The following is a 20,563-nucleotide window of genomic DNA, read 5'->3' on the forward strand; positions in this document are numbered from 1 at the left end:
AAGAAACCACTGGGGCAGCATTAAGAACTTCACATCATAGGCTGTGGAGTAAAGTACATTACTTGGGAGGAGACACAACTTAGGCAATCCCTGTTGCCAATCGATGCTGCGTGTGTAGACTTCAGGCCAATGGTGTGGCTTGGAATTGTAGCGGTATGATGAGTGGAACCTCATCCAATGCCCAACCCTTACTGAAAATCTTTAAAGAGCTGCAACCCCACCCAACCGCTGAAAAACTTATCATCCTGCACCAAACTAATAAGATTCCTGAAGACAAATTTTACCCTCTGCACTATTTCCCAATTTAAAAAAAAATTATCATCTGTCACAGTGCAGCTGCTTTCACTAATTCGATCTGATTGTATGGGTGGAATCTTGTTAGTTGTGTCGGGTGTCCCAGCGGTGAGACCGGAAATGCGTGGGACTTCCGCTCGCAGGGGGAAAGGCTGGCCAGGCACAATCATGGGGTGCCCAGCCAATTAGATATTCAGAATCAAGGGGCCTGGCCAATCGTGTGGTAGGGACAGGAAGGAGGTCAACAACCCCGCCATTACTTGGACAAGCTGATACTTTCAGCAATCCTGCAGCATGAGTCTGGCTGAGTGAGTGGACAGTTTGAAAGTTCAACTGCTGCACCAATATTGATTTGACGCCCACTGGAAAATTGCAACTGCTGCTGCAACCACCTGCTGTTTTTGAATAATGTCTCAGCTCAGAGAATGAGTGGCCCCCCCAGTTGCCTCCCTGTAGGTTCTCCTCCAGGCTGTCCAGAAATGCAGGAGGTCCTGTTGCTTAGCGATGGCAATAGGAGACCCTCCAGCCTGACCAAGGTGGTCTGGACGGAGATTGCAGCGGTGGTGAGCAGCCGTGGGATCCATAAACAAAACTGGGTCCAATGCTGCAAAAGGGTCAACAAACTCCTCCGCTCCTCAAGGTTAAATGGCACAGTGTAGTCACTGCAAAGTGGCACTCATTATGGCATCAAACAATGTAAATGTGCAAGTGGAGAGGAATTCCAGGCAGGAGTCTGGGCTCCTGGCCTCAGCACCAGATGGAACATGTGGATTGAATGTGTGGGAGCCAGTTCATGCTGTGAATGTTGTACCAGTTGTAGGACAGTGCGTGTGTGGAACACTTTCTAGGGAGGTGATATTAACTGCCATAGGCCTGCGTGATGTTAAAAGGGTTTGCTGTCCATTGAGATAATTCTCAATCCTTCTGTCTGCCTGCAAAGAGAGCTAATAACACCAGGAAGTGTTGGAAGACTGGCAGTGGCGTCCCTGACATCCACACATTGACCCCTGCAGAGGAAAAGGTGGTCGACTTGGTTGGGGTGCAGGGCAGACGCTCAATTGAAGACGGCGAGGCTGGAATGTCAACACAACAGACTGATGATGTCTCCAACCTGGTGTCGAGGACTGTGCATACAGGAGACACACATGATACAGCGCTGGGAAATGGCATTGTGCATTACCTCAAGCTTTGCATTCTCCACTACAGGTCATTGCGGTCAGGAGACATGTTACCCATAGTCTGCTGCAAGCCAAAAACGCTTCAGACAATGATGACACAATACTCAGAGGATGCACTGTCACATCATTCACTCATAATATGCACTTGGACCTGCATTCCATCGATCTGGCCATGTGCTCTACACACCGTTGGCTAGGTGAGATGTGGACGAGGCACCTTGACCTTCCTCCAGATGTTTGTTCCCCTCCTGGGGTCAGGGAGGTGCCACAGTGCACTGAAAGGGAGCAGGAGCACAGCAATCTGCCCGGCGGGCATCATCTCAGGGCACTGCAAGAGTGAGCTGCCGCTTCTCCTCCCCTTGCCAGTGATTCGAATGCTTCCAGTAAGTGAGGCTGACGAGAGTGCACCTGCAGCAGTGCAGAAGATCCTCAGCAGGCCAGAGGCCTATAGGCCACAGACCACCATAAGACAGCTGCCAAGGTTATCTCAGATAACAGGGCATAGCACTCAGCCGGCTGCCTTCACATCTGCTGTAGATATCAGGATCACACCAAGGTGTAGTGGTAGAAAACATAAGTGCAAAATCTTCTAATGGCACAAAGATGGTCTGCAATCATTCGATCACATTGGAAGAGTTTATGTGTAAATGCATAGTTTGAGCACTTTATTCACATAGTGTGTTGAATGGTCATGTTGTTGGGACTTTTGAAACCAGATGAGGGCTTTTAAGGGCTTGGTACTTCATTAAAAATCAATTATGTCTGATGTCGGGGTTATGGACACACCACTTATTGTTGAGCCTCCTAGGTAGTGGCAAATCTAAGCTTCGTGACATATAGTGGTTTCTATGTTTGTCAAATTTTTAGGTTGGAACCTCATTGGCAAGCCAGCATATGCTGCTCACCCCCTTATCACTTCTCAGAAGCTGTTGTCACAGCAGTGACTGCAGCTGAGGCAATCCATGTTTTGCAGGTGAATGCACAGAGTTCTTAGCAAGGCCTTGGAATGTGTGATTGAATCACATGCGACCTCCTTCCAAGCTGTGTGCGCGCGCGTGTGTGCGTGGTTTTTACGGGCCTATGCATATGGGCTTGTTCAGGCCAAGCATCTGCAGCCTTTTCCCTTCTGGTGCCAGAGGTCATGGGCCTGCAGGTTAGTCAAGAGGGAGTAGCGCCGGATACGGTGGAACTTTCACAGCAACATTTCTTGAGGTAGAAATCAAGAGATATTGCAGGGGCCTCATTCTAACTGAAATCAGGATTCATTGAGGGTGTCATAGGCCTGTCTGGCATCGCTCCTCCACCCTGGCATCTGCAGCTGGAGGTGCACTATGCATCACCTCCAGGTCATCTGATTCTTCCCCTTCATCTATTTTGGACTGTTGCCTTAAAGAGGGTGTGCAGTTGGGAGTCAGGTTAAATAAGAATTTTGGGGTTTGTTATTGTGTTAAGTAACCGTAATCTTATGTATGTGCTTGAAATCTTTTGTTAATAAATGTTTTAATTTTTAAAAATCTCTAAAGGTGTTAGTGGACTCATTACTTCTGAATTCAGTGCACGAATCTTTTCATAATAAATACAAATTGCAAAACTGTTGTGATAGTATAGCCAAGTTTCCCTTGTGGATCTGGTCCACCTGGCACACATCACCTGCCACGTCATAACACTACTCACTCCAAACCCACCAGAAAGATTAAAATTAAAGCAAAATACTTCAGATGCTGGAGATCTGAAATAAAAACAGAAAGTGCAGTCTGGCAGCATCTGTGGAGAAATAGATTTACAGAGTTTTGAGTCCAATATGGAACCACCAGAAAGGCTGCTGCACATCACCTTTAATCAGTCGTGAATCTAAAGCCATGTGTTTCTCTCTTGCTGCTGACTTACTCGCAAAGATACAATTTAAACTGGCAACCATGTATTTTAATGGGTATGCATGACATGCCAATGTATTAAAAATAAGTTCCTGCTGCTTGCCATTGGGTCCCATCATCTGCCTTTAATCTGTCACCAAATTAATTCCTAACTTTCATCCTGCCCTCGAGAAACTGACATTCTGCTTCCCACACAATTGCCTCATTTCCTGCTCCTGGGAGCTTGACTGAATTCCACCCTGTATGTTACCTTCACAGCAATGTATTTGTAATCCTGTAGATGGCGCCAGCTGACATTTTCATTGCACTAGGTAGTATTGACAGAAACCTTACACCAGCAGAATTCTCCCTTCGGCAAGTGGGGGTGGGGCCCACTTGCCGATGCGTAAAACGACGCCAGCGGGCGTTCCGACAGCACCGTGCGTCATTTAGATTTTCAGTTCAGCAGGCGCATAGCCGAATTGGGTGCGCGCCTGCCGACCTGTCAACGGCCACTTAAGGCCATTAGTGAGGTACTTAAAGCGCTTAATGGACCTGCCCGTCCAACTTTAAGGTTGGTGGGCAGGCGAAGAGCCCGGGCAGCCTTCAGAAAAAACATGAAACCCCATCCACGGGCGGGATGAGGTTTCATGAGGGTTTTAAAATCTTAACATACTCTTCAAATAAAAGTTATGGACATGTCCCAGCTCATGTGACAGTGTCACATGAGGGGACATGTCAGTAAAATGTTTTCTATTCTTTAATCTGGTTTTCACATTTGAGCCGATCTCCTTGGGGCAAAGTGCTGCCTCAGGGAGATCTGTGCGCTATTTCGTGTGCATGCCCTCCTTTAATTACCTCCTCCTTCCCTGGAGCCACAGGTGCCAAAAGGCCACAGCTGCGGCCACTTGGCATCCTCCCGGCTCAGGGAATCCCACCCCCCTGCACAGGGAGCGCACAGCGCTTCTGGGCGCACGTCACGCTGGGCGGGCCTTAATTGGCCTGCCCACATAAAATGGCGGTGTGCCCCCCCAAGCGGGGGCACCGATCGGGAACCCGCCCTCTCCTGCCCGCTCCCGCATAACCCCCCCCGACGGGGGGAAGATCCTGCCCCATGGTTGCTCTGCGAGGCAAGACTAAGAACTGATCAAATAAGACTAACAATATTTGTGTTAACAGACTGCATTAAAAGAAAATGGTTTCACATGATACTTACAGTTACAGATTTATGCTCCTGGTCCACCCCTCCTGCAACACTGAAACCCAGTCCAGCACCTTCTTCTTTGGTCAACACTATGATATAAATGTCTTCTTTACTCTGTTGTCACAGAATAAAACAAAAATAGTGTTCACCTAATTTTGCATGAAAAACAAACAATGCAACATTCTCCCTTAACGTAAGCAAGTGTCAGTCATGGAATTCCACATGTCCAATTCAAGGAAGTACTGTGTAACCAAACACTGGATTTTCCCTCATTTTATTTGTTTAAAACTCTGGTGATGGTTAAGGCAAAAACCTAATAGGTTTGGAAGGAAAACTGGGTGATATATTACATGAAAGGCATAGAAAAAATGGATACGTGGCTTCCATGCTGTTCATTAAGTCCCCACTTGGGGTCAAATTGTTGACGTGGCTGCGAAGATCCCCACAGTTGATGGCCCACCTCCCACCTTCTCAACCTCCTGCTGAGACTGAATCCCAACAGGTGCCTGGAGGTGGCCTCCCAGGGGCAGACTTGGAGGAGCCAGCAAGCCCTCCTTTAATTACCTCCTTCCCTGGAGCCACGGGTGCCAAAAGGCCACAGCTACGGCCACATGGCAGCCTGTGCAAGGGTTCCCCTTCCAAAATGGTGGTCTGACAGCTTTGGCAATGCTTGTTTCTAGCAATTTAAGAAATCTTCATAGGTCTCCCACCTCTCCAGGTTGGTCTGCTGGCTGGCCCTCAGCCTTAGGCACTCTGATTAGCCTGCCCGCCATCCCTAACTGGATAGGGATCCCAGAAGTGGCCTGGTTTTTGGCTACCTATGGGAGATGGGCGAGACTCAGACACCATCGGGGTCAGGACCTGCATGTAGCCCTGATGCCGAGTATCTTCTAAGAGGTGAAAATTCTGTCTATAGTGTCATAGAATGATAACAGCACAGGCGGCCATTCAGCCTGTGGTATCTGCGTCTGCTCTCAGAAATAGCAAATCACCAAGTCTCACTCCCCAACCTTTCCCTGTAGCCCTGCATTTCTTTATATTCAGATCCTGATCCAATTCTCTTCTAAAAGCCTCGATTGAATCTGCCTCCACCTCACTCTCAGGCAGTGCATTCCAGATCCTAACCATTCACTGCTTTGAGGTTTTTCCCTCATATCACCATTGGTTCTTCTGCCATTCGCCTTAAATCTGTATCTTCTAATTCTCAACCTTTCCACCAGTGGTAACAGTTTCTCTCTATTTACTCTGTCCAGATCCCTCATGATTTTGAACTCCTCTATCAAATTTCCTCTCAACTTTTTCTTCTCCAAGGAGAACAACTACAGCTTCTCCAATCTATCAATGTAACTTAAGTACCTAATACCTGGAACCACTTACGTAAATCTTTCCTGCACCTTTTCTAATGTTTTCATGTTCTTTGTAAAGTGTGATGCCCAGGCTGGGATTTTCCAGTCCGCCTGTCGCGGGAATTGTCGCAGGTGGGATGGAAAATTTGACAGACCAGTCAACGCTCCATTGACTTCAGGCAGGAATTTCCGGTCCTGGGGCGGGTGAGCAGAGCTGGAAAATCCCGACTGGAAATTCCAGTTGAGGCCCAACCTGTGTTTTATAAAGCTCAGGATCCTATATGCCCACTTTCTTAATCTGCCCTCCCACTTTCAGTGATTTGTGCGCATATACCCCCAGGTGTCTCTGTTTCTACACCCCATTTAGCTTCATACCCTTTATTGAATATTGACTTGCCTCATTCTTCCTACCAAAATATATCATTTTACAGTTCTCTGCATTAAATTTCATCACCATGTGTCTACCCATTCTACCAGCCTGTCTATATCCCCTTGAAATCTGTCACTATTCTCCTCACCATTCATAATACTTCCAAATTTTGTGCCATCTGCAGATTTTAAGTTGTGCCCTGTACACCCACATCTAGGTCATTAATATAGACCGAAAAAAGCAGTGGTCCTAACACTGGCCTCTGAGGAACCCCACTGTATACCTTCCTCCAGTACAAAAACAATCACTACAGGCTAATATTTAACAGTAAGATGATTAAACCATCTGCTGAATTACTCCTGCATAAACACGGACTTGGCATAATTCATTTCAAGAACAGCAACAGAAAAACAGAAACTAGAAGGTCTGACAAAAATATAAATAATTCCACTGAAAGTTCCTGGCGGAGCCTTGCTTGACGACCACCCAATTTTCCAGTCATTTACATTAATTCTGTTCGTACAGCCTCTGAGAATGTATCATTTTATTTTCCTCAGTTAATGAAATTCAAACCCTTAGGAATCAAACTGTTGCTTCCAGTACTTCACAGTGTTATCTCCTGCAGCAAGAGGCAGAATTATTTTTATTGGTTAAAGAATTCATGGCATAAATGCAACTAGTAATCTGCTGAATCCTCAGTGATATAATATAAAAAGTATGCATATTACTGTTTCCCCTTTTCTCAATATTCTTTTATTGCCCAGGGCACACTGTTGGTGGGGCAAACTAGTAGTGTGCACTGTAACGCAACTGATCAAAGTTGCATCTGCAACAGTACTGCTACTAGAAGCAGCATGCATGCTCCTTTCAAGGCTCTTGCAGGAGAAATGATGCGACCTCGCCATGTGGGTGCCATCTATAATGACCTGGATGGGAAGTGAGATTTATGACATCACTATGTTGTTGCTATCTTATTTAAATATGCCTGCCCTGTTTAGATACTCACTGGAAAATCTTGGTTTCAGTTTCCAGGCCTGCTTGTTAATCAGGCAGCATTCACAGGAATCCTAGGTTTAGATTTGCAGCCATTCTTGGGTTAATCGGGGTAGTGCACTCAGTTTAAGAGAAGGAAAGGAGAGATTTGGAAGACTGGACAAGGCAGTGAGATAGATATGGGACTCTCACCACTGTGACTTGTATTTGAACCCAGTTAAAATTATGTGATGGAAATTTTGTTTCTCTGAAGAAGTTATATCTGAAAGTCATTAGGAATATTCAATCTGTGTCCCTGTATACATGGACCCAGAGCAAAGAACTGCAGTGCCTTATTGCTGTGCCACTATTGTTGGGATCACCATCAGCACAGGAAAGTACAGGCACAATGTGAGATTCCATTCCCTGTCCTCAGGGTTGAATTAATCTTAAGGCAGACACAATCTTAAAAATTTATTTGAGTACATGGTAAAATTCCTTATGCAAGAGACTGAAGAGAGAAGATTAAAGCACCTGCTGAATTATTACTGCGTAAATATGAAAAAGTAACTCAGAAAGGCCACAAAACATATTTGTTGGATAAAAGGAAAATGTTCCATCTTCTGAGGTTGGGGCAGGCCAAAACAGACTGTTGAGGTATAGAAAGAGCTTTACCCATTCGCTTTCTGTGTAACATAAGAAGGAAAAGGAGGAGGAAAAAAAAGTTGAAAAAAAACAGTTGCTGCAGCAAAAAAAGACACTGCTGCACTAAGCTGTTGTGAAAGCTGTTTCAAATTTAGCTGCTGTGCACTGGCCAGTGTAGTCAAGTGCAGTAGTTTAACTAAACTGATCCATATTCTAATTGACAGTGAGTCATTTATATTCCATCTATATTACAGAACTTCTTTGGCTAGGCGTTCCCTGCACTCCAAATTAATCCAGATTATACAGAGGAGCAAAGTGCTGTTCAACAGCTCATACTCACAATTTCAATATTCTAACACAAACCTTCCACAACATTGGTCTGGAAAGCCTAGCAATTTTCAGGACATTATCTTTGGCCTGTACAGGCTGTGAGGTCAACCTGCCTGCGGCTAGAATAAAATGGCTGACCTGACAGTGGGTCTGTAATAGGAATGAGATTACATTTTCATTCAGTGTGACTGAAATGGCCATCGCACATCTTGGTGTCATTTGCAATCTCAGCAAACTCAAAACTGACTTGACAAGATCAGGCTACATTTAATTTAGAGATTTCACTTAAGTGGCAAAAGCAGAGAGCAATCAGTTTAGGTTGCAGAATTGGAGAAACAAAATTCTATTATCTTCAGCCAATCACTTTTTTTAATATTAAGATTCTTTTATCTGTTGCCAGTCATTCATAAATCAGATTCATTAGAAATAGTTCCCTTTTTTTAATTATTGGAAATAAATCAAAGTGCCATTGGCATTGCAACAGCTGTTAAAATACACAGTAAGAAAAGTAAAATTCTATAATATCATTGCGCTGCAAGCCAGTTACAGCTGCAGTGAACAGGACCATCTACCAATGTTGAATATTAAAACTCATTTTTCTATTAAAAATGTGAATGGTATTGTTAGCACAGAATTGACTATGACTGAGGAAGGATTGTTATGAGACTTGGACCGGGTGTGGAAAATATTATTGCATACCCACAGATTTCAAGAAAGGACACAAAGTGGATGAAATTCGTTTTCATTGGTAATCAGGCAGGGTTTAAAGGCCCATTCTGTGCTATCGCCAAAGACCAACTTCACCCCACAAGACAATGGTAGGTAATAAAGTTAGCTGCTGGAATAGTGCTACTATAACATAAACTGTCATTCCTGATGGACAGGCATACAAACTGAGACACAAGGGTCTCCTTCCCTGCTGTTAAATTTATGGTTCAATATTAAACAGTTGGCATAAAAATGACAAACGTTATTGCAAATAGTTACTTTTTCCTGAAAGAATTGAAAACCTTGAATCATGCTAAAATTGGCAACTGATGCCACCCACATTTTTTCAAGTTTTTGCTTCTTGTAATGCCAACCTGGATGGTACAAGCACCAGAAGTGTACCTGCTCGTAAACAATAGGAACCGCACAGAAATCTGCAATGTTTTCCTGCAGCCCTAACTTCTGGTGATTTAGAATGTTTGATTTTCTCACCTCAGCTACTGTCTTGGCTTCCTGAATTATTTTTGTGATATCTGCTTTAGCCATTATCGAGGACAAAACAGCTTGTACTTTCTGTTTCTCCTGGGTGGAATGGGATAAATCTTCCAGACTGAAAAACAGATTTTAAAGGCTTAATCATGCTGTGGGTCAAGTGACATGACAAAATTACTCAAATCTACAATGCAGTTTAACAGAAGTATCTTATCCAACAAAACAGTTAATTTCAGCTCAAACGTGATGCAGCCAGAATGGTTGGTTGCATGTTTCTGGCCAGGACTTACCGGTTTCAGAAATGCTGTTGTGTGGAGACTCAGAATGGAGGTCAGAACTCTGCCCCACAGGGAGAGTGTGCTGTGGAGAACAGACAGGGAGAAGAAACTACCTCAGAAAAAAATACACACACCAACTCTGACTTTGCATCTAGTGTGGAAAGTTTAGTTCTTCTTAGAAGAAGGCAGCTCACCACGACCTTCTCAAGGGCAATTGGGGATGGGCAATAAAATGCTGGCCTAGCCAGCGATGTCTAGATCCCATGAATGAATAAAAAAAAGAGTCTCCACGTGTGATGCAGTATAGTGGAATTCTGGAAGAATCGGAATTCTGCAAAAGGAATGCATCTCTCTGTCTGAGCAAGGAGCTGAAAATGAGCCCCTGCATCTGGATATGTGGTACTCTCCCAATGGATAACTTGAGCCCTTGGCAGCTGCTTAGAAAGGATAATCAACAATTAAAATATATAATAGTATAGAGCTGGCTTTTGTGTAGAATGAGGTTTTGATTCTGACAACCTTGTCACTAGGAATGATAATATGCATCTGACACATCCTCCTTTGTGAAATCCTTCCCTGTATAGGCCTGAGTGATCAAATAAACAATCAAAACAGTCAAGGTGGTTGCTTACAGTCACTCGCCCCAACAAAAGTAAGGCCAGTAACATTTAGTGCCACCCGACAGATGTGGATTTCAAGCCAGATAAACAAAGTCTGCAGTAAATATAATGAAAATGATTGCCAGAGTCTCATTTACATAGTTATATATAGGAATGATTTTCATGTACCTGTATTAGTCATTCCTAAATTATTAATAACTGGTGCACATTGCATCAGAATGGTAATGTGCTAATAGCATTAACACAATTATTCACAGCTCCAAGCATGGTGTTAGATCAACGCAGGGATGTAGAATAATAGTGGAATTGCAAAATTAAGTTTATGGGAAATTTAAAGTCATGTAGACAATTAAAGGGAAATGGAAGAGTAGGGGAGCAAAAAATCCCTTTTGACTTTGCAACGGTTCAAAAGATGTTTCAATTTGGCAGCTTTTGCCTTTTCCAGAAGTGCTAGAGTTCTAAGAAGTGGCAGGTAAAAATAATAAACTTGCCATTTATATAGAGCATTTCACAAACTTTAAGCACTTCACAGCAACTTTTGAAGTGCAATCATTGTTGTAATATCAGCAAGTGGAATAGTCAATTTGTGCAAGCAAGGTCCCAGAAATCACAATGACTTAGATAATCTGTTTAGTAAGGAATAAATATTGGACAGGACACCAAGAGAACTCCCCTGCTCTTCTTCTGCATCTCATCTGACAGATAACCTAAATGAAAAGGCGTGGTGCTGCATAAGGTGTTGTGAGAAGGATAGCCCTGTTTGCCAATTCCACACGGCTGGGTCAGCATTGCAGAGTAGCTGGAAGAAGGTGGAGGCAGGGTCACAGCTGGTCAGGACGTTCATTGGTTGTGACGAGGCCTTGCTGTATGATAGGTTTTGCTACAGGTGTTTTAGTTAGCTATCTAAAACCTGGACCTTGTAAAGGCAGTTCCCCACAGCTGTTATCTCACGGACTTAATAATGTTGGGTAATGGTCGCTGGATGTTTTTGAGAATGGAAAGCGGTTTCCAGTGGTGTTCCACAGGGCTCAGTGTTGGGGCCCTTGCTGTTTGTTGTATATATTAATGATTTAGACTTAAACGTGGGAGGCATGATTGGGGATATTTGCAGATGACACAAAAATTGGTCTTGTAGTTGACAGTGAAGAGGATAGCTGTCGATTCCAGAACTATATCAATGGTTTGGTTGAGTGGGCAGAGAAGTGGCAAATGGAATTCAATCCAGCAAGTGAGGTAAGGCATTTGGGGAGAGCAAACAAAGCAAGGGAATGCTCAATAAACAGAAGTTACTGAGAGGGGTTGAGGAAGTGAGAGACTTTGGAGTGCATGTCCTTGAAGGGACAGGTGGACAAGGTGGTCAAGAAAGCATATGGAATGTTTTCCTTTATTGAGTGAGATATTGAATACAAAAGCAGGGATGTAATGATGGAACTGTATAAAATGCTGGTTAGGCCACAACTGGAACTTTGTGTACAGTTCTGGTCATCACATTACAGGAAGGACAAAATTGCTCCGAAGAGAGTACAGGGGAGATTTACAAGAATGTTGCTAGGGCTTAAAAATTGCAGCCATGAGGAGAGATTGGATAGGCTCGGATTGTCTTCCTTAGAACAGAGGAGGCCGAGGGGTGACCTAAAAGAGGTGTACAAAATTATGAGGGGCCTAGATAGGGTAGACGGGAAAGATTTGTTTCCCTTAGCTGAGAAGTCAATTACCAAGGAGCATAGATTTAAAGTGATTGGTAAAAGGATTAGAGGGGACATAAGGAAATTTTTTTCATCCAGAGGGTGGTGGCCGTCTGGAATTCACTGTCTAAATTGGTGGTTGAGGCTGAAATGCACAACTCATTTAAAAGGTACCTGGATCTGCAACTGAAGTGTTGTAACCTGCAAGGCTACAGACCGGGTACTGCAAAGTGGGATTAAAATGAGCGGCTAGTTTCTTTTTTCTCTTTTTGGCTGGTGCGGACATGATGGGCTGAATGGTCTCTTTCAGCACTGTAACTTTTCTCTGGTTCTATGGTTAATAAATTTGATGGTAATTTGGTGCAAGCAGCCAATTACTGATTGTTACATAGAATATACAGCACAGAAACAGCCATTCAGCCCAACCAGTTCATGCTGGCGTTTCTGCTCCACTCGAGCCTCCTCCTATTCTTCCTTATCTAACTCTATCAGCATAACCTTCTATTCCTTTCTCCCGCATATCTTTATCTAGATTCCCCTTAAATGCATCCATGCTATTCGGCTCAAGTACTCCCTGTGGCATCGAGTTCCACGTTCTCATCATTCAATTTCTTGATGACTATCTTATATTAATGTCATCTAGTTTTGCTCCTCCCCACAAGTGGACACACTCTGTTTATTCTACCAAAAGCTTTAATGATTTTTGAGACCTCTATTAAATCTCTGCTCAACCGTCTCTTAGACCCAGCCAATTGGTCACCTTGCTATACATTCTTTCAACCAGTGCTACAAAAAGCATGGCACACTGTGACTGGGTGCTTCTGAGGGAGTATCCACTTGCAAAAAGCACATATATATTGTAAGGGACAAACTTAGTTTCTGTCCCACTTTCCCATCATCATATAAATACTGTGGCTACAAGAGTAGGTCAGAGGATAGGAATCCTGTGGCGAGGAGCTCATCTCCTGACTCCCCAAAGCCTGTCCACCATCTACAAATCAGAAGTCAGGAGTGTGATGGAATACTCCCCACTTGCCTGGATGAGTGCAGCTCCAACAACATTCAGGAAGCTTGACACCATCCAGGACAAAGCAGCCTGCTTGATTGGCACCACATCCACAAACACTCACTCCCTCCACCACTGAAGCACAGTAGCAGCAGTGTGTCCCATCTACAAGTTGCTCTGCAGGAATTCACCAAGGTTCCTTAGACAGCACCTTCCAAACCCTCGACCACTACCATCTAGAAAGACAAGAGCAGCAGAAACATGGGAACACCACCCCCTGAAGTTCCCCTCCAAGTCACACACCATTCTGACTTGGAAATATATTATTCCTTCACTGACACCGGATCAAAACCTTGGAACTCCCTCCCTAACAGGGTGTACCTACACCACATGGACCACAGCAGTTCAAGAAGGCAACTCACCACCACCTTTTCAAGGGCAAATAGGGATGGACAATAAATGCTGGCCTAGTCAGCAATGCCCACATCCCATGAATGAATAAAAAACACTGAGTTGATAACACCTCTATCTGTTATACATTAAATGTTTTCCATTAAAAACTCATTCTAAGTACCTGCAATACCCATCACTCCTGTAAGTGGCGCTATGATAGTTATTTGGAATGTTAAGGGTATTGCACACAAAGGTGCTTGTTCAATAGTGAGCTTAGATTAATCTGCGATTGTGCATCATGGTTACTGGGTTTACACAGATTGCTCAAATTCCTTCTGAAAACGTTTTTCCCCATAACTGAAAGTTATAATGTCCAAAGTAATGGCTTAAGCAAAATACAAGAACAAAAGAACTAAAAAATAAAATTACATAGTTCACGTTAACACGATGATATTTATCCATTGGATAATGTTGAGTATTTTTAATGCCTTTTTTAACGTTTTTTACATGATGGCACCAGCCATTCCTAAAAGCCTGAGCTTTGTCTTGATATTTTTGCCCAGAGTTGTGCCTCTGAGCCAATGTGGATAGCAAAGTTGGAGAGGATGCAGAAGAGATTTGTGAGGATGCTGCCAGAAATGGAGACTTTCAGCTAATTGGATACAGTGGGCTTGTTTTCTATGGAACAGAGGACGGTGAGCAGAGATTTAATTGAGGTATATAAAATTAAATTTATGAGAGGCCTAGACAGAATGGATATTAATTGGGTCGTATTTCCATTAGCAGAGACACATGCTGGGTTTTACGCTACCCACCCCCCCCCCCTGGCAGGTTTGAAAGGTTTGAAGTCCAGAGGGTGGTCTTCCTGCTGCCTATCTGTCCTCCCCTGAATGTCTGACATTTTACAGGGACCAAAAAAAGGAGGAACCCAGGGACAGAAGTCCCATGACCTCCACCCCCAAGAGTTCCTGTCCAATCAGAAGCCAGCAGCTGTGCACCATGGAGGTGGTGGCTGCTGCTGGTAATCCACACACCTCAGGCCCAGGGTTGTTGAAGGACAGAGGTCACAGGTGAGTGACAGGGGGATTGTGGGGTGGGGATTGTGGGGGAGGGGGGTACCTGCCACCCTCGGACCTGATTAAATGGTGTAGATGTAGATTACAGCTGTTTATGAATTTTGGTTAACTGGTATAAAGTGAGAAATGTTGATTTACAATCACCTGTATATCTTGCTAAAAATGGTCAATAGTGGAAATTATACCTGAAGCTTTTCAAGACTTGGTCTCCCTGTGAGCTTTGATAGGTTTGGACCAGGTTCACCTAAGACTAATCATCTCAGGGGAGTCAATTCACTGTTCCATAATAAGAAAGTCTTTCAAGAGTCACAAAGAGTTATTGAAATAATGTGTGTGCATTGTTCCTTTAGACATTTGCCTGCTCTTGACATTTAGGGGATAACAATGCGTTATAGAACTTCTTTACTTTGAAATCATTGTAATTCAGTACATAGCTTCAGATATTATTGTTACTAACCTGACAGACCAACTTCTACACTTGTTTTCGGACAAATTCTTACTATTTGCCAGCTCATCATCAGACCAAGAATCTAGTGCTCCAGTGCTGCTTTTCCAGGTACTCCGTGATCTGAAATTAGATTTTCCAGATCTATAGATTTTCACTAAACCTGAACCATTAGTAGCAGAAGAGGTTCCAGAAGAAATATTTGTAAGGCTTTCAGCAGCAGGGCCAATTGATGTTCTTGGCTTGACTTCCAGTTCAGTTTTAAAGCTTTGGGTCATTGGATCAGTAGAATAATCACTGCACAATTTGTCAAGGTCTGGCATGCTTAGTGCTCTCAGTTCCCGTAGCTTGGAGCGCGACAAAGAATTTGGTCGATGGTTGACTGATGATCTACTTTTACTATTGTTAACCTTGCATGAAGTGAAATCCTGCTCATGAGACCTTTCACTGTTGGAATCACATTCATTGGTCTTTTTAAGCTCCTCAGTATTGCTCACAGAATGATTTGTTTCAAAGTTCAGAAAAGCTATGCTAGATGGAGACTTTTCTAATTGCGGTGATAGGAAGGCAACCTCAGAACTCCCTTCTACGTAAGAGCTCAAACTACGCCTCAATGCACGTGATGCATCAAAGTCTCGATTAGATGAAATATTAGATGTCATTAGAGGTATTGCACTTCCCGATATTCGCCTTCCTATTGCTGGCTTGGTAGAAGAGCTGGCATTGCAAGTAACAAAGGACGAGTCTGGAAACTGCGTGTCTATTTTCTTGATTACTGGCTTGTCAAAGCTAGCTAGGCTCTCAAAAGACTTAATTCTCTGTCTGACAGAAAAAGAGCCACACTCTGGTGGACAATTCAATTCATTTGTAAAGCTTCCCATATTTGATTTGTCCTTATCCCTTTGATAGAAGATAAAATCAGTGCTAGAGTGTTTTTCTTCACTCAAAGATTTCCTTAAGATTCCATTTGCCTCGATTTTTGGTTGAACATTATCCATATCTTTAACAGAGGTGTGTAATTGTGATGTGTCAAATGATTTTGCCTCTCTTTCCAGTAGCAGTTTCTGTTTTTGAGAAGAAGATTTAATTGCATAGTCAGGTGGATACTTATCAAATGGTGTATCGTCACTACTTAATTGGTCTGGTGTCTGCTCTAACCTCGCAGAAGGTTTTGGGGCTATCTTTGGTTTCTGGGCATTATCCTGTATTACAGAGGATTTGGTTAACTTGTGGTCCAAAAAGCCTGAAGGAGTAGCCATGTTACTAACTTCTTTCCGCTCCAAAGCAGGTGACGTTAGTTTTAGTTCAATAAAGCTGCGTCGGGTTGACACGCATTCTCGATCATCTTCATGCAATGAAGTAGAAGAGAGTGCAGGACAGTCTTTCAATGGTTTAGATCCTGAGGGTGGCAAATGTTCATCCAGCTGTCCTTTATGTAATGGTTTCTGCTCTACTTTCTGTGCTACTTGTGACAATTTCCCCCCGTTTTTATTGGCCATGTTAGCATTTGCACACAGTTCCGATTCTGTAGAAGTTGTGATATGTAGTTCAGTAGATATTTCACTTGACATTTGTGCAATATTTTCTTTACTTTCATAATTTTCTGATTCCCCAAATGGCTTTTGAGAGTTTTTAATCCATGCATTTTTCCTGATATCTTTGTGCATTTCTTTGGGCTCTTCCTCTTTTAGTTTGTGATCCAGTGTTATTTGTTGATCAGTCTCTTTTTGGTCTTTAGATTCTTCTTTCAACACTTGTTTTTGCTTTCCATTGCTCAAATCCATTTCATCAGTGATATTAGGTGTCTTTATTTCACCTTTATTTTTCTGTCTTGTTTGGGGTCTAGTGTCTGCTGCTAAATGAATTGGAAACTGCTCTCCTGACGAATGTGCAGGAACTTTACTGATTTCATTCTCAAGCTTCATTTCAGATTTATTTTTCTCAGCATGTTTGTTTGCTTTTAAATTACAAATTAATGATACTCTTTTGGTGAAGAGCTTTGATGATAGATGATCACAAACTGGTGACTTTTCTGGACATTTCTGCAATGACTCTGATTTTTTGGATCCATCGGGTTTTGTTGCATTCTTCTCACTGGTTTCTGACGATGGTTTGTTTTTACTTTTAATACTGAGCCCCTTTAGTTTTGGTGCGGAATAGAATTTATGGGTTTTGTCTTGAAATTTAGATCTAGTACATATCTGAGATGCTGCACCACTTTCAGGTTGCCCTTTAACATGCATGAGGGGTTTCACATTTTGCACTCCAAATGATTGTTTGGATTGATTTTGTCTTTGGGGCTGGGGACTAGATGTTCTTACACCACCTGACAAAGCCTGTTTTTCCTTTCTGTTGTGAGTCATGGATGAGGCTACATCCTGAGCACCCAGGTTTGACTTATTTGTAGCAGACAGGCTAGACTTGGGCACTGGATACTGCGATGAAAGGCTTGTTTTTATAATTTCTGCATTTTTAGTATGCGTCAAGGCATCTACTGATGAAGAAAAATCATGGTCTGTTCTGCTCAATTCCAAACATGATTCTGTCTGAAGTCTTGATGCAGAAAAGGTAGAATCACTGTGATGTTCTAACTTTTCACCAAATTCCCTGGCAACTTTTCCCACAAAATGGCCCCTGTCTGACTCTTGGTTATGAAAGGTCATCAAATCTGTGCCTTCCACAGAATTCATTGGCAGATCCTCCTTGAAAGCAGGATCAAATCCTACATGTTTGATTTGTGAATCATCTACATCTGTAGCAGTGAGGACACTTGTGCTTTCAGATTTGGTCGGTTCAGAAGGCCTACCATCCACAGATTTTGGCAATGGGCTCTGCTGGGCAATCTCTATTCTATTCTTATCAAAAATGGAAGGCAGAGAGGAAGCAGTTGTCTCTTTACTTGCTTCTGGAGCAAGCTCAGCCATGGATAAATGGCTCTTATGCAGAACATCTTGGTTCAGATTTGTTGGAAGGAGCACAAATTGCTGTGAAGTTTTAGTTTGATCACTAGGCTGGTAGCAGATTTCAACCTCTTCAGTATCTGAATCTGCAACACTAAGGCTTTCACACTGAGTGAAACTAACATCTCCAGGCAAAACCACTGCCACTTTAGTACAAGATAATTGAGGACTATCCAAAGATTCAGTCTCTGAATCAGTGTCCACTGCAGCAGCATACATGGACTGTTGTTTACTTTTTTCTTTGATGTCTGTTAAACTCAATGATTTTTCCTCCTTCTTGGTGCTTAAATTTCTAGAGTAGTTAGTCAGACATGTTTTGTTCACTGAAAATACTTTGCCTGTGTTGACTGAATTCAGAACAGAATAGTCGAGAACTTCCTGTTTGATGTCTGTTGAATAATCACCTTTGTTACTTGTACCATTTGTGTTGTTGGTAGCTTTTATTGGATGAGCAGTAACATCAACTTGGTTCTTTTCCGATTTCAGAGACAAAGTATTTGTAATTTCTTCCTCAGCAGAATTTAGCTGATTGATGACATCATCAATGTCTGTAACTGGGATGTCAGATTTGTTACTCTGCAGTGAGTTATTGTAGGAATCCTGTGAAACTACTTTGTTCGTCTCCAGAGTGTCTCCAGTGGGTTTTCTTTGGGGTTGCACTTCCATACCTGTCATTCGGTTCTGCAGCAAGTCTTCAATTGTTTCCTCACTGCTTTCGTTGGCAGTTAAGTTTCCATCAGGTTCTATGTTGTCAGGTTCTAGCAAATTCGGATTGGTCGAAGATGATGAGATGATACTTGACAATCTGTCTACAGCTGTGGAAAAAAACATGCATTAGAGAATATGGTCATATTTCAAATCTAGATACACAGGTGACTATGAGTCAGTGTTAACTGGATGTGCACACTCCAATTTAGCAGAACCTCTGCCAATCAGCCTGAGAGGCTGCTTGATTTCACAATCTGCCCAACATGAAACTTCTGGCACAGGCATTTGGTAATAAAGGCAGCTTACATTTATACAGCACCTTTCCCAGCCGCAGAGTATGCCAAGGCATTTCATGGTCATGGTGTTATAGTGTAGGAAAACACAGCAGCAATGTGTGCACAGCATGGTCCCACATAACCCGTTTTAACAATATTGGTTGAGGGTTAAGTGTTGACCTGGACACCCAGCTGCACTCCGCTGCTCATCTTCAAATAGTGCCTGGGATGGGATTTATTATGCTTTTTTGAGAGAGTAGATTTTGGTTTAACATCTCACTTGAGGGACGGCATCTTTGACAGTGCAACACTCCCTCAGTACTGCACTGAAGTGTCACCCTGGGTTATGTATTTAATTCTCTAGAGTAGGACTTGAATTTTCTGACCCAGAGATAACAGTGCTACTATCACTGAGCCATGGCTAACATCTATTCATATCCCAGTCCTCTAATTTTCCTTGCTTCTTTGTGGAGAGTACTTGATTTTTCCTATGGTAAGAGTAAGGAATAGCTGCAGAAAGTAGTCAAAATGTGAACCAAGTATGAATCAAAATGACTTCACAGCACATTCTGGTAGTACTCAATTTATGCTACAGTCAGCAGATTCCATTGGTTTACACTGTAACTTTGATCTCAAAACACTTAAATAAGTAACTTAATAGCTTAACTCAGAACCACTACAGTTCACTTAAAGGGCTCTTTCTTTCTCCTTGACTAATATGTGGAATGCAGCACCATCCAGCTATGTGAGTGGATGAGTTTGGATCCCTGTCCTCTGTTTATACCAGGAATAGCATAAGACCAGCGATGATTCATTTTCTCCTCATCCATGTCACGATGATGTGACTTTACATGAGTGATATAAATCTGTAATTTCACTGGCTGATCAAACATATATTGAACTGTTTAAAAACTACTTTTTAAAAGCAAGAAAAGGCACTAACTTAAGATGGCTACCACAAGTCACCTGACATCTAGTGTTGCAGGTTGGCCAGTTTTCTGGAAAGTTCCAATGTGAATTATAATTCATACATGCCACGGCATCCTGCTCTGGAATTTCACACCTGCTGATGTCAAGAACGCTTTCAAAAGGATTTACTCAAAATTGCACTGGGCCTTATATTTGCATTTCTATAAGGCTACCTCTCAAGCAGAGACGGAAAGTCTACTAGGACAATAGCTACATGGAAAGGTGTTTTTCCTGTCTCGTCAAGATGGATAATGGATCTTCAGGAGTTAATGGCTGGGACATTACAGAATCTCATCACCTTGGCCATGAAACTAAAAGCCACAGTCTGTCCAAGTATCATCTAAACAAATGCTTTCTGAAGTCATCATGCGGAGAGAGAACATGTGATGGGGTAGCCATTTTTGAAATCTCTTGAATACTGCACACAATCTGCTAAAGTAGCAATCTAGAAAAACCTGCCAGTAGGGCAGTAATATTCTCCCCCTTCCTTTCTCCCTCAAATCAAGGTCCAATCTCTATTAAAGTTAAAAATCCAGTATAGAGATAGAGGTTAGGATTTTCCGTGCCTGCTGGCAATGGGCGTGTTCAGTGGTGTAAGCAGACAATATGGCGAGAAGGCCAAAAAAAATCGGTTTCTCGATGTCGTGAAACCAATTTGCGATCGTCCGCTCTGCCCACCGATGGCGGGATGCATTTCCCGCCATCGGAAGTCAGGAACCTCATTGTAATATATCTGCATATCATTAAAAGCCCAGC

The 20,563-nt window shown here is 42.8% G+C and overlaps 1 protein-coding gene and 1 long non-coding RNA gene across 7 annotated transcripts in view; one reads left to right on the forward strand and one right to left on the reverse strand.

Moving 5' to 3' along the window:
* Positions 1-20,563, forward strand: part of LOC144686088 (uncharacterized) — a 185,036-nt gene that overhangs the window by 41,657 nt on the left and 122,816 nt on the right. The window lies entirely within an intron of this gene.
* pdzd2 (PDZ domain containing 2) overlaps positions 1-20,563 on the reverse strand; it is a 631,303-nt gene that overhangs the window by 15,022 nt on the left and 595,718 nt on the right. For all 6 annotated transcript variants that reach the window (XM_078551140.1, XM_078551149.1, XM_078551169.1 and 3 more), the window contains 3 exons: positions 14,908-18,670; positions 9,393-9,510; positions 4,542-4,643 (listed from right to left, as the gene is read on the reverse strand). In XM_078551140.1, the coding sequence (XP_078407266.1) occupies positions 4,542-4,643; positions 9,393-9,510; positions 14,908-18,670 (3,983 nt within the window). The remainder of the gene's footprint in view (positions 1-4,541; positions 4,644-9,392; positions 9,511-14,907; positions 18,671-20,563) is intronic.

Source organism: Cetorhinus maximus, chromosome 1, assembly GCF_964194155.1.
Source record: "Cetorhinus maximus chromosome 1, sCetMax3.hap1.1, whole genome shotgun sequence".
In the NCBI taxonomy this organism is placed as follows: Eukaryota; Metazoa; Chordata; class Chondrichthyes; order Lamniformes; family Cetorhinidae; genus Cetorhinus; species Cetorhinus maximus.